The 12,341-nt window shown below is 42.5% G+C and overlaps 1 protein-coding gene across 1 annotated transcript; it reads right to left on the reverse strand.

The window, feature by feature from the left end:
• Nucleotides 1-204: 204 nt before the first annotated feature.
• On the reverse strand, nucleotides 205-9,332 carry LOC118365475 (transcription factor Sox-10-like). Its single transcript, XM_035747727.2, has 4 exons — nucleotides 9,179-9,332; nucleotides 4,067-4,907; nucleotides 1,239-1,504; nucleotides 205-1,125 (listed from the first exon to the last, which is right to left on the reverse strand). The coding sequence occupies exons 2-4, from the start codon at nucleotides 4,507-4,509 to the stop codon at nucleotides 344-346; spliced, it is 1,491 nt and encodes a 496-aa protein (XP_035603620.2). The 5' UTR covers nucleotides 4,510-4,907; nucleotides 9,179-9,332; the 3' UTR covers nucleotides 205-343.
• Nucleotides 9,333-12,341: the final 3,009 nt, after the last annotated feature.

Here is a 12,341-nt window from a genome sequence, read left to right on the forward strand (position 1 = left end):
AGCCAAACAGTTTGTCACTCTGTACTGTTGACATCTTTACATCATAAAACCATTTCAAAGATAAGCATCTACATTTAAATACGGATTTGATTTATTCTCTCTTTCTGACCCTAAAAACTAGGATCCAACCCTCTGAGTACTCAACAATGGAGTTATACACCACACGTTACCCCATAAAATCATCTGATCTCCATTCCTCCTTGGACCCTACAGGCCTTCCTGCATCTGGGCCAGACCAGAAGGGGATTCCATCGCCCCACTGCCTCCAACCCAGGTCTCCTCCGCTCTGTGGGTCTGCCGTTGGGGCCAAATCTACACCAGAGCCATCTGCTCCTGGTCTTTGTCAGGGCCGCGACAGGGTGGTGTAGACCGGCTGCTCCCAGTGCGTGGGGCTGTGTGACTGTGGCACACTGGACGGGTCAGTGATGGCTGTGTACAGGGGCCTCTGCGAGGGCCCCATGTAGGAGAAGGCAGAGTACAGCCCTGAGGCCTGGCTGGAGTGGGCGTAGTAGGATCCCGAGGCCTGGTGGTCAGCATACTCTGCAAACTGGGCCCTGGAGGCCAGCGAGGGGAAAGCAGAGCTGTAGTGGGGCAGGCTGAGGGGAGTGTAGGTGACATGGGAACCCCCTGAGGATGCTTCGGCAAAGTGTCCCCCTGAGCTGGCCTCACTCTTAATCTGGGCCTTGGAGGGGTCGGAGCCCAGAGGTGAGGCATGATGCTGCTGGTGCTGCTTGGATAGCCACGCTGCAGAGTGTCCACTGGCCACGGCCAGGGCAGAGGAGATACCGTAGGCATAGGGAGATGCAGAGGACCCTGCTGCTGCCGCAGACCCAGCACTCTGTCCAATCCCCGGGTGCCCATTGGGGGGCAGGTACTGGTCAAACTCGTTCACATCAAAGGGCTCCATGTTGGCCATCACCTCGTGGCTGATCTCACCGATGTCCACGTTGCCGAAATCAATGTGTGGTTTGCCTGACCCTGATCCAGAGCCACCCTCTGCTCCTACCCCCATTCCCCCACGGGAGCCCCCTGCTCCACCGCCCTCCCGCTTCCCATCGCCCGACTTCCCAGACTGGAGCTCCGTCTTGGGGGTGGTGGGTGGTGTAGGAGGGCTGTGGCTCTGGCCTGTGGTGGAGACACAAAGCAGAGTTATTGTCAGCCTGGCTTGTGGTATATTATTTAGAATGGGGATGTGTGACAAACTGCATCGATAGGGCTGGTCAGACCCTGTGGCATACCTGCAGTATGTGGGTGGTGTCCATCAGCCAGAGGAGACCCCGCCCCCCTGACGTGGGCCGCCACGTCCAGGTGGAGGCTCTTGTAGTGCGATTGGCTGTGGCTGACTTCACCCTCAGAGTGGCCGTCAGCTTCAGAGCCGGAGCCGGGTTTGCCATTCTTGCGGCGGCGTGGCTGGTACTTGTACTCCGGGTAGTCCTTCTTGTGCTGCTTCCTCAGCCTCTCCGCCTCCTCGATGAAAGGCTTCTTATCACTCTCATTCAAGAGCCTATGAGGGAGAAAATAGTTTTGAAATAACAATGATAGAACATTTTAAATTCAGCCAGGATGTACTTAAAGTAGAGATGTTGTCGTGATGCTGATTTGATGCATGTGTCAAACTCTAATGCAGTCATCCATTCTGTTTGAATGAGGAAATTACAGTAGTCTGAGAACATTTAACAGCATATATTTTGATAACATGATGACCATAATATGTGTGTTAAGATAACAGTGACACAGTGCTGGTTCCTTTGACACCTCCACATCCCAGAGGTCAATAACCTTGTCCAACTCCAATACAAGAATAATGCCATTTTATTTACCAGGTAATCTATGTCAACTGGGACATATCACCTTTTATATTCAATCCACTAAGTATTCTAGTATTTTACTTTTTTTTTAAACGTCTAACTGGTGTCATGGCAACACACTCATAGGAAATGCTGCTATTTCCCTTGTTGAGCATTAAAGCATTTTTAGAAAAGAACAATTGACAATATTTCTACTGTGGAGATTATTTCTACCATCAGTTTGGCCTCTGAAACATTCACTTGATTTTCATCTCGTTCTAAATCGGATCCACCATCTGCACAGCTGCATCAGAAACCCTGCCCACACCAGGGGATTTTTGGCTGGACTGTAATGAAATTAAGACACGGGCTAAAGATGCATCCTGTCAGAGGGAACAGGCATGAGAAAACACTGACCTTTGAGACTCCCAGTTCAGCATGTTTCTTGGCCAATTATACAATCATGCGCGGGCTCAAGGTCAAGTCTTTATCTAATTAATGTTGCCTCCTTATAAGGTTAATGAATTAGCCTCTCTGGGCCTTCCAATCAGTCTGACCTAGCAACAGTCCTCCATGTCTGTGTGTTAAAGGCTGACTGAACTAGCCATTCAACCCGTTGACCAGTAAAATCTTGGATATGTTTTTACATAGTAGGTTCTTTAATATGGCGCTCTCAATTACAAATGACAGGGCTGTAAAAGTGTATATCTGACATAATGGTCTGTGCTTTAAAACATATAGATGAGGGGATTACAAAAACCTCAGCGATTCCCACTGCAGCCATCTCCCTCCTAAACCACCATGAATTAAGTGGGTTATGAAATTGGGCATATCCAGTCACTATAATGTGATTACAAAAACCTCAGTGATTCCCACTGCAGCCATCTCCCTCCTAATCCACCATGAATGAAGTGGGTTATGAAATTGGGCATATCCAGTCACTATAATGTGATTACAAAAACCTCAGTGATTCCCACTGCAGCCATCTCCCTCCTAATCCACCATGAATTAAGTGGGTTATGAAATTGGGCATATCCAGTCACTATAATGTGATTACAAAAACCTCAGTGATTCCCACTGCAGCCATCTCCCTCCTAATCCACCATGAATTAAGTGGGTTATGAAATTGGGCATATCCAGTCACTATAATGTGATTACAAAAACCTCAGTGATTCCCACTGCAGCCATCTCCCTCCTAATCCACCATGAATTAAGTGGGTTATGAAATTGGGCATATCCAGTCACTATAATGTGATTACAAAAACCTCAGTGATTCCCACTGCAGCCATCTCCCTCCTAATCCACCATGAATTAAGTGGGTTATGAAATTGGGCATATCCAGTCACTATAATGTGATTACAAAAACCTCAGTGATTCCCACTGCAGCCATCTCCTCCTAATCCACCATGAATTAAGTGGGTTATGAAATTGGGCATATCCAGTCACTATAATGTGATTACAAAAACCTCAGTGATTCCCACTGCAGCCATCTCCCTCCTAATCCACCATGAATTAAGTGGGTTATGAAATTGGGCATATCCAGTCACTATAATGTGATTACAAAAACCTCAGTGATTCCCACTGCAGCCATCTCCCTCCTAAACCACCATGAATTAAGTGGGTTATGAAATTGGGCATATCCAGTCACTATAATGTGATTACAAAAACCTCAGTGATTCCCACTGCAGCCATCTCCCTCCTAATCCACCATGAATTAAGTGGGTTATGAAATTGGGCATATCCAGTCACTATAATGTGATTACAAAAACCTCAGTGATTCCCACTGCAGCCATCTCCCTCCTAATCCACCATGAATTAAGTGGGTTATGAAATTGGGCATATCCAGTCACTATAATGTGATTACAAAAAAAAACATAACTATATGTTGTTGGTTTTCTGTAGGCTACATAACCAACATAATTATTATAATATTTGTTTTAGATTGTAGGACTTTAATCAACATTCCTTGGTAGGGCAACTGTCTAACAAGCTTTATTCTGAGCTGGTAGAATATTATTTTAACATACCTCAGCTAATTTGATTGAGAAACTCATTGGTGTAAAGAAGGGAACCTGCCTTGAAAAATCTAAGATCTGTGACTTTTTAAGTTGTTTTTATGTTTTATGGGTCCATAATTCAAGACTACTGTAGCATGAAGTGTGCTTTGAACTTTTGACCCAGAATGTTGTGACTAAGAACGCATTTGAACTTGTGTAACCCTGGATGTTTATTGTTGTTTACCAAAGCGGACCGACGCTGTAATAAACGCTTTCCCTTACCTCCATAGTTTCCCGAGGGTTTTGCTGAGCTCCGCGTTGTGGAGGTGGGGATACTGGTCTGCCAATTTTCTCCGTGCAGCCTGTGCCCACACCATGAAGGCGTTCATAGGCCTTTTCACGTGCGGCTTGCTTTTGCTGCCGGAGTTTACGCGCACAGGCATAGGCACGAGTGTCCAGTCGTAGCCGTTCAGCACCTGGCTCACTGCCTCGCGGATACCAATGGGAAAGCGATCGTCGTCTTCATCGGACTTGATGGAAATCCCGCCAGCTCCATCGGATAGGGCGTCGTCGCCGAGCCCTGTCAGCTGGGGCTGCGGACCGGACAGGGGGGAGTCTCCTCCGCCTGCGGCACTGGATGAGTGACCCGGTGACAAGGAGTGACCGTCGTCCGAGACCCCCGGACTCATTTCTAACTCAGATAAACTCTGCTCCTCTCCCGACATCTTTCCCCTCTTCCCTCAGGTGAGTAACAGAACGTGTACAGGGTATAGTTTCTTGGCCTATGGGTGTTCAACTACCAATCATAGGCCTATGTCTGAACTAATGAAGAAGTTCACCCTTTTTCAGGAATATAAACTATGCCTGTTTAAAACGAAAGGATGGCTTCTGTCACTCGAGGTCTCCTTTATATAAACTCCCAGTCAGTCTCAACTCTCAGTCTACGTTCTAAAATTCTGTTTGGATTCCTCATCAAAGTTCTTTCCATCCGTGTTGCTGGTATCTTACGCTGAGCGCGTATTGTGGATCCCAGTTTACCTGTTGATTCCCACCTCTTGCTCCAGTAGAAAGAACAGTGTCCTCTCCCTTGCAGTCTTTGAAATTGTAGTCCTTTAGCTAAATACTGCAAAGGACATAAAGTAGAGTATGTATTAGAAAACAATACCCTAGTGAGGGAAATATAGAACATATTATTAAACTGGGTGGTTCGAGCCCTGAATGCTGATTGGCTGACCGCCTTGGTATATCAGACCATATACCACCACAGATATGACAAAACATGTATTTGTACTGCTCTAATTACATTGGTAACCAGTTTATAATAGCAATAAGGCACCTCAGGGGTTTGTGGTACATGGCCAATACACCACGTTAAGGGCTGTATCCAGGCACTCCTCGTTGCGTTATACGTAAGAACAGCCCTTAGCTGTGGTATATTCACCATATACCACAGCCCCTCATAAGATATTGCTTAATTATAGCCTGTAGGCTGGGCTATGGACATGCAGGTAGCTAATAGGGCTTAGCTGCAGGCTTGTTTGCTCGGAATACTTTCATTGAATTAGCATATAAATTATGTAATAGAAATGATTAGGAAAAGTACAAAATAGCAATCATATAGAAGCGAATCTGAAGCCCATACAATTAGTGCAGACGGGCTGTTATTCGAGCCCAGGCCTCGACTCCTGCTAACAAGCTACTGTTTAAGGGTTGGCACTTATTGCAAGCTCCCCAGAGAGAAAGTGTTGGAATAATACGAGCCCGCACCAGCACAGGGCTTCGATTTATACCTCGGAGCTCTTAGATAAACACGGGCTGGCGCTGGAAATATAAATCGCGTGGGTACGTGTGTGTGCGCGTGTGTGAATTGGACACTGTCTGTTTGAAAAAAGTATAGGCTATGTGTCTGTATGCGACCTATTGAGGTCAAATGTGTAGTTTTGTCGATAGAATCAACGCCTGCCTGTGTAGGCCAACACGACCTTAACGTTTTGATTAAGCGAACTTGTGAACTGTAATAACAAACTATAGGCGGTTTGTTTTGGAATTGATTTACTCGTTGAATCAGTCATATTGTAGAAGTTAACTTCATAATGCTTGTCTCTCTAGTGCCCATGTAACATGTCATGCCGCTGACATGCACACTGCAATGGTGGTGAATTATCAGAGCATTGGCGGGACTGTGCCATCTCATCTGGTACCTCAACCACGTCCTGTTGTGCACCTGGTGGTCACAATTAATCCCCCCTCCCAATCCTTTCTGTACGCCGATGTGTTATCCTGTCCACGCACATAGCTGTTGCCCCCATTGATAGTGTTAAATTGGTCAGTAGGGAGAAGAGCATGGGGTGGGGTGATAATGCTTCCTTTGCCACGGCCCAACAGTGTTCAATTACAGCCGTATTAGGCCTAATGTATCGCATTGCAACGCCGTGGTCTTGCAAAGAGATTTGACTGGTGCGTTTTAGTCAATAAGGTTTTGATTAATACCAAAATGCAGGTTAGACGTTGCCTTTCGTGGCTCTCATCCAGCAATAGCGCGCCTACTAGTATTTTCTCGAATAGCTGGAACATATGTCTGTTACGTTGAAGTGTATTAATACATCTCTGGCACGTATGTTAATCTGAATAGGCCTATGTCCGTATGGGTAACTGCGCTCGCAACAAACGATCTCCAATTGCGCGTCCGCATATGAGGCTATGGGCCTACTTTTCATATGACAGGAGGACACTCACATGGGCTACTTAGAATAAAATATTGAGGCTTTATACACTATATCTACAAAAGTATGAGGACACCACATCAATTTAGTGGATTCGCTATTTTAGCCACATCTGTTGCTGACAGGTGTATACAATCGAGCACGCAGCCAAGCCATCTCCATAGACAAACATTGGAAGTAGAATGGTCTTACTGAAGAGCACAGTGACTTTCAAAGTGGCACTGTCGTTGAATGCCACCTTTCCAACAAGTCAGTTCCTCAAACGTCTGCTCTGCCAGCTCGATCAACTGTAAGTGCTGTTATTGTGAAATTGAAACATATAGGAGCAACAAGTCATAGGCCACACAAGCTCACAGAACAGGAAGTACTGAAGCACATATAGCACGTAAAAATAGTTTGTCCTCAGTTGCAACACTCACTACGGAGTTCGATACTGCCTCATGAAGCAATGTCAGCACAAGGACTGCTTGTTGGGAGCTTCATGAAATGAGTTTCCATGTCCGAGCAGCCACACACAAGCCTAAGATCACCATGCACAATGCCAAGCATAGGCTTGAGTGGTGTAAAGATCTCCGCCATTGGACTCTGGAGCAATGGAAACGTGTTCTCTGGAGTGATGAATCACGGACTGGGTTTGGAAGATGCCCGAATGCATAGTGACAACTGTAAAGTTTGGTGGAGGAGAAATAATGGTCTTGGGCTGCTTTTCATAGTTTGGGCAACACCCCTTAATTGTAGTGAGGGAAATCTTAACGTTACAGAATATAATTACATTCTTCCAACTTTGTGGCAACAGTTTGGGGAAGTCCCTTTCCTGTTTCAGCATGAAAATAACCACGTGCACAAAGCGAGGTCCATACAGAAATGGTTTGTCGAGATCAGTGTGGAAGAATTTGACCGGCATGACCTCAACCCCATCGAACACCTTTGGGATGAATTGGAACTATGACTGCGAGCCAGGCTGAATGGAAGCAAGCCCCTGCAGCAATGTTCTAACATCTTGGGAAAAGCCTTCCCAGAAGAGTGGAGGCTGTTATAGCAGCAAAGGGGGGACCAACTCCATATTAATGCCCATGATTTTGAAACGAGATGTTCGAAGAGCAGGTGTCCACATACTTTTGGTCATGCCGTGTATGTGTAGGCTAATAACGGGTTTGTAATGGACATATAAGGTGACAATAATTGATGACAACTCCGGTCATTCGAGTTGGTTGCAGCCAGAACAGAGTTCCTATGTGATTCAATCGCGACAGGTTTTTTTCAATGAGCAAATTTCTTTACAAAGAAAGTATTTTCACCAGGTTGTCCTTCAGATTAGTTCAGAACTATGAAGGACACACGGTTCGTCTGTCCTGTGATAATTTAAGCAGGACTTAAATGCCAATGTATGCTCGTCCACATTGAAAACTCGCATCTAATGTATTGTCAGTATAGGCTCTACTGTATTGTGTAGCAAACGGTATATTGATTATTCTCTACATTCCTCTTAAATTGTGTTTATGATGTCTAACTTTCTATCAATTAGGCTTTTTCTATAGCAACCGTCATTAATTTACATGAAAGAATTGGACTCCAAAGCCCTTCTTATCGCTTGACCGAACAATAAATTGCCCTTGATTTACGATATTTTCCCATGCTTGATGCTGTAGTCTCTTTCCCTTAGTTAGTTGTAACATGTTAATTTATTATAATAAAATAAAAAACATTTAACATATCCAGAAATGTGGCATAGCCTATCTGAATCTGTTTTTCTTATTCCAAAACAATTGTCTCTAAACAATTTAATAAAACGTAACAATTCTATGACCTATTTGTGAATTTGGCCTTTGAGTTTGAATTCTGATGCAGGTCTAGAATATTGTATGCATTGAACAGGTTGTTGGCACGAACCACTGATCAGAGATGACGAGAACACGACCAGCTTTTAACGCATTACGAAATGGATGATCCTGTTGACTAACTTTCTCTCAATGAATTAGTATATTAGTCAACCTGTAAATACTCAGGAATAAATAAGCCTAATACTGTCAAATGCCTCATCTCGTTGAAAATAGTTACATGCGTCATGAATGTTGGGATAGTCAGTAGATGTAATTAAGGAGTCAAAGTTTGCTGTTAATGGGAAAAGTTTCGTTGAGTTCAACTTGAACTCGATCAATCGTTCAACCTTACATCTAAAACTATATTTTTCACTGGTTTAGAAATAATTGTATAACTTCGAAAGGACCGTTATCGACAAGGCAAACCTAAACAAAATACATAACTTTGAAGCTGGTTCATAATTGAAATTGTACGTCAGTAGGCCTATTTGTATGAACCTATATAGTCCGTAGCATACACTTGCAAAATATATATATAATCTTGCTGAGATGCGTATTAAACATGTATTTCTCCTGTCAGTCACGATAATCATCTCCTGCTATAACAGAGCCCACTTTAGCAGGATTATCCTCAGAGACAGTTTAAATGTAACAATAGTAATATGATAATAGCCTAATAATAATAGTCTAATAATTTAAATAAAACAATAATTTAGAAAAGATGCAGGTGTAATACATAATTTCTAACTGCACAATTTAGATGAACTTTATGGCTTGATTATTTGACAAATGAAAGAAAGAGAGAGAGAACAGCAGAGACAGGAAAGTATTTCAAAAGCTAAGCGCCTTACTTCAGTAATGAAAAATGAGGTCGCCCGCTTAGCACGAGAGTCCGTGTGTTCCCGAGTTTCCAAAGTGACGCTCGCGCTCACTCCCTAGCCCCCTCGCTCGCGCTGCCCTTCTATGAATGCCTGCTCTGTGTCGCGCCGGGGCTTAAAGAGCTCCGTTGTGTGAGGAAAGAGAAAAAAAATAGGAGAAAAAGTCTTAAAGGAGCAGCAAACTTTCACGCATGCAACACCGGCAATCAATGTGATTGGTCGATGATTATTTTTCTCAGTTTTCTGCAGGGCAAGATCTCGCTGACAAAATTAGCATCAATATTATGCCAATATTTTGCCTACCTGAATAATGTGGAGACGCCTAGATTGTTTTGGTTAGGTAGGCAACTGATCTATTTCTAGGCTGCAGTGCCATCAGATTCTGTGGAATGAGATGCTGCATTTGGGTTTGGGTATTTCAGACTTCTCAAAAGCAATATCTAGCCTATGGACAATCCCTTCTGTTGGGAAAATGTATGTGATACTGTCCATATTTGAGGTGTGCTACTTTTTGACCCTCTTGTAGTGATCAGAGTAGGGCAATTCCAATGTGGAACACAAAAATATCAGTTTTCTATTAACATTGATTAATTCAGTAAGAAATATAATTTTGTCAACGTTGTGAATTTTCAGATCCATGTTATTCTCATACGTCATTATAGCCATTACAGATTGGGTGGCAGATTTTGATTTAATGATTTAATGATTTAATGTGCTTGATGTTTTATATTATTGATTTAGAATTAGGGATTACATCTCTAAATGTAGGCATAGACTAAATATAAGGCTCAAATCATAAAAGAGCAATGTTGACTATGATATTTGTCATGTTAAATGTATTAGAGAGGGATATTAGCAACATGCGCAATCCTTTACTGAGAGATTTTCATTTGCAAAAGCTTATAGGGCCACCCCAAAAAGAGACCGTAAAAACATAAGCCATCCCTCAATTTCAAATGAAAAAAAATGATTTATGTTTCTGAATAATTCATAAGGCCTGTATCATAAATAAGTCTACCGGCTAGGCGTATGTGCTTTTACGCATGAGGTAAACGTTGGGTAATGTGAACGCAATCACAACATTGATATTGACATATACACCACAATATCCTTGAACGCGTTCCTCTGGAGAAATGTTTTCGTCTTATTGTTATTATTATTATTATAAGCCATATATTTTTATCAAATGAAATAGAAGAAGCGTAGGCCTATTCGCTGATGTTATCAAATTGAATTTATTTGCCTGTTTCTGCATTTCCTGTTGGTGGTGTGAATTTGTATTTGCACCCTGTCACTCACATCACTGGATACAAGCGTCAACAACTGACTTTGATGTGTCTCTTTTTATCCTGTTTCAAGTGACGGGGGGGCTCCACATTCTTAAATATCCCCTATATTCTTGGGTATATTGCTGCACCTGCTATGAGCAACTACCAGTCGTCGTTCTTGTCTATTTCAATACAGCCAAAGTTTATTACATTTGTTCTATATATATATATTAGATAAAGATTTTACGCACGTTTTACACACACAAACTAGGCTAAGTGAACAGTTGGCCTACAGGCATTTATATCTCGATATTTTATAGTAGATTAATTTAAACTATACTGACACTGGTTTGTTGGATAGAGCATCAACGTTGGCCTACAGTAGACTATCCAGTGCAGGCCACTGACTGTCGGAATTAAATATAATTCCAAGGCGAACACTGCGCTATGTGTGAGTTTTATAATTGCATCAGTACGCAGTCACTTAGATACACAGAGCACACATTTAAAACCAAACAGCATTTGGAGAAAATATAGAAAGTAGAGATGGGGGGAACATCATGGGTCGAACGCACACAACTACATGCGCTGTTCTTTTCAACAATGACCCCTTGTATATCCTTCTCCCGACACTACCCCCTCATCCCCCAAAAAATCCCTTATTTGTTCATTAGCCATGAATGTTGACTGTGATAAGGGAATCCTAACCATGAGTGAATCTCTCTGTCTGGTTCTCTCTCCCTCTCTCGCCCTTTCATTCCCTCTCTCCTCTTCTCTTTGCGCCCTTTGTTTTATCTCAGGTGAATTGTAATCATGTGATCAAACGAACACCCCCCTTCCATTATCCCTTTAAATGAAAAAAATGAGGAACAAAAAACAGTTCCTTGTATATAAAAAAGAAAAAGAGAAAAAGTCATGTCTCCGTTTAGTTCGTCTCTTTGTCTGGGTCTCAGCAAACGCTCACATATAGGGGAAAATGCTCCAAGACCTCTACTTTGCTTATGGATCTCTGTCGCACTGTCCGGCTCTTGAGAGGGGGAAACTTCAAATGCAACTCCGGTGGACTGGCTGGTCCTTCAGGATTTGTGGCCTGGCCGCAACATTGAAGTGAGTTTTTGTGAGTGTGCAGTAAAAAAGGTTGGGAGAACATCAATAATTAATGGTGTTTGGGGGGGAGACAGGCCTATTACTGCTCTTTTCATGTCAATATTTAGCCTACATTTTGTAAGGCGCGAATATTTGAGAAATACGTATGATTCGTATAATTTCTGAGCCTCAGTGTTGTCTATTATGTATTATACGTTTTTTTGTTATAAGCTAAGGACATTGTAATGAAAAAGTTCCGAAAGATACACTCCATGTACGTGGTTAGTGTTTCTTTATCGAAATCAATATCCCGTAAGGACCCAGCATTTGTGTGTGATTGTGTTGTGATTTATTGAAGTGAATTAAGAGGGAGAGAAAAGCCAGATGAACATATCTGTGGTCGCATGTGTCGAATCGTTGTTGTTTAAATATTTATTTTTAACTGCACCGTCATGACATTACATTTTATGTTCTTGTCTAGGCAAATTATAATCTTTTATCGAAAGGAAAAAATTATTCAATTAGGTATTTAATAAAGAATATGCTTCCATGCAATTTGGTTGATTAGCCTAATGTTAAAGTTTAATTTAGTTGGTTTCTCAATTGTGTAAACATTTAGTAGCCTAGGCGATTGGTGTAGTTCAGAATAACTCAACAGTTATATCGTTATAATCGATTCGCTTATAACATCAGGTTAACTATTATCAATGCGATTTATTTTTTAGGTCGTTTGCTTTTAGACCTAACAATAAGTAATTTCACCATTCTTATGAAAACTCCGC

This window comes from Oncorhynchus keta, chromosome 32 (assembly GCF_023373465.1).
Source record: "Oncorhynchus keta strain PuntledgeMale-10-30-2019 chromosome 32, Oket_V2, whole genome shotgun sequence".
In the NCBI taxonomy this organism is placed as follows: Eukaryota; Metazoa; Chordata; class Actinopteri; order Salmoniformes; family Salmonidae; genus Oncorhynchus; species Oncorhynchus keta.

Bases quoted from the DNA above. Each gene is read 5' to 3' on its own strand.
- LOC118365475 (XM_035747727.2), bottom strand. From the start codon at position 4,509: ATGTCGGGAGAGGAGCAGAGTTTATCTGAGTTAGAAATGAGTCCGGGG. The intron at 1,505-4,066 runs GTAAGGGAAAGC...TCTCCCTCATAG, and splicing joins ACCCTCGGGAAACTATGGAG to GCTCTTGAATGAGAGTGATA. The intron at 1,126-1,238 runs GTATGCCACAGG...TCTCCACCACAG, and splicing joins ACACCACCCACATACTGCAG to GCCAGAGCCACAGCCCTCCT.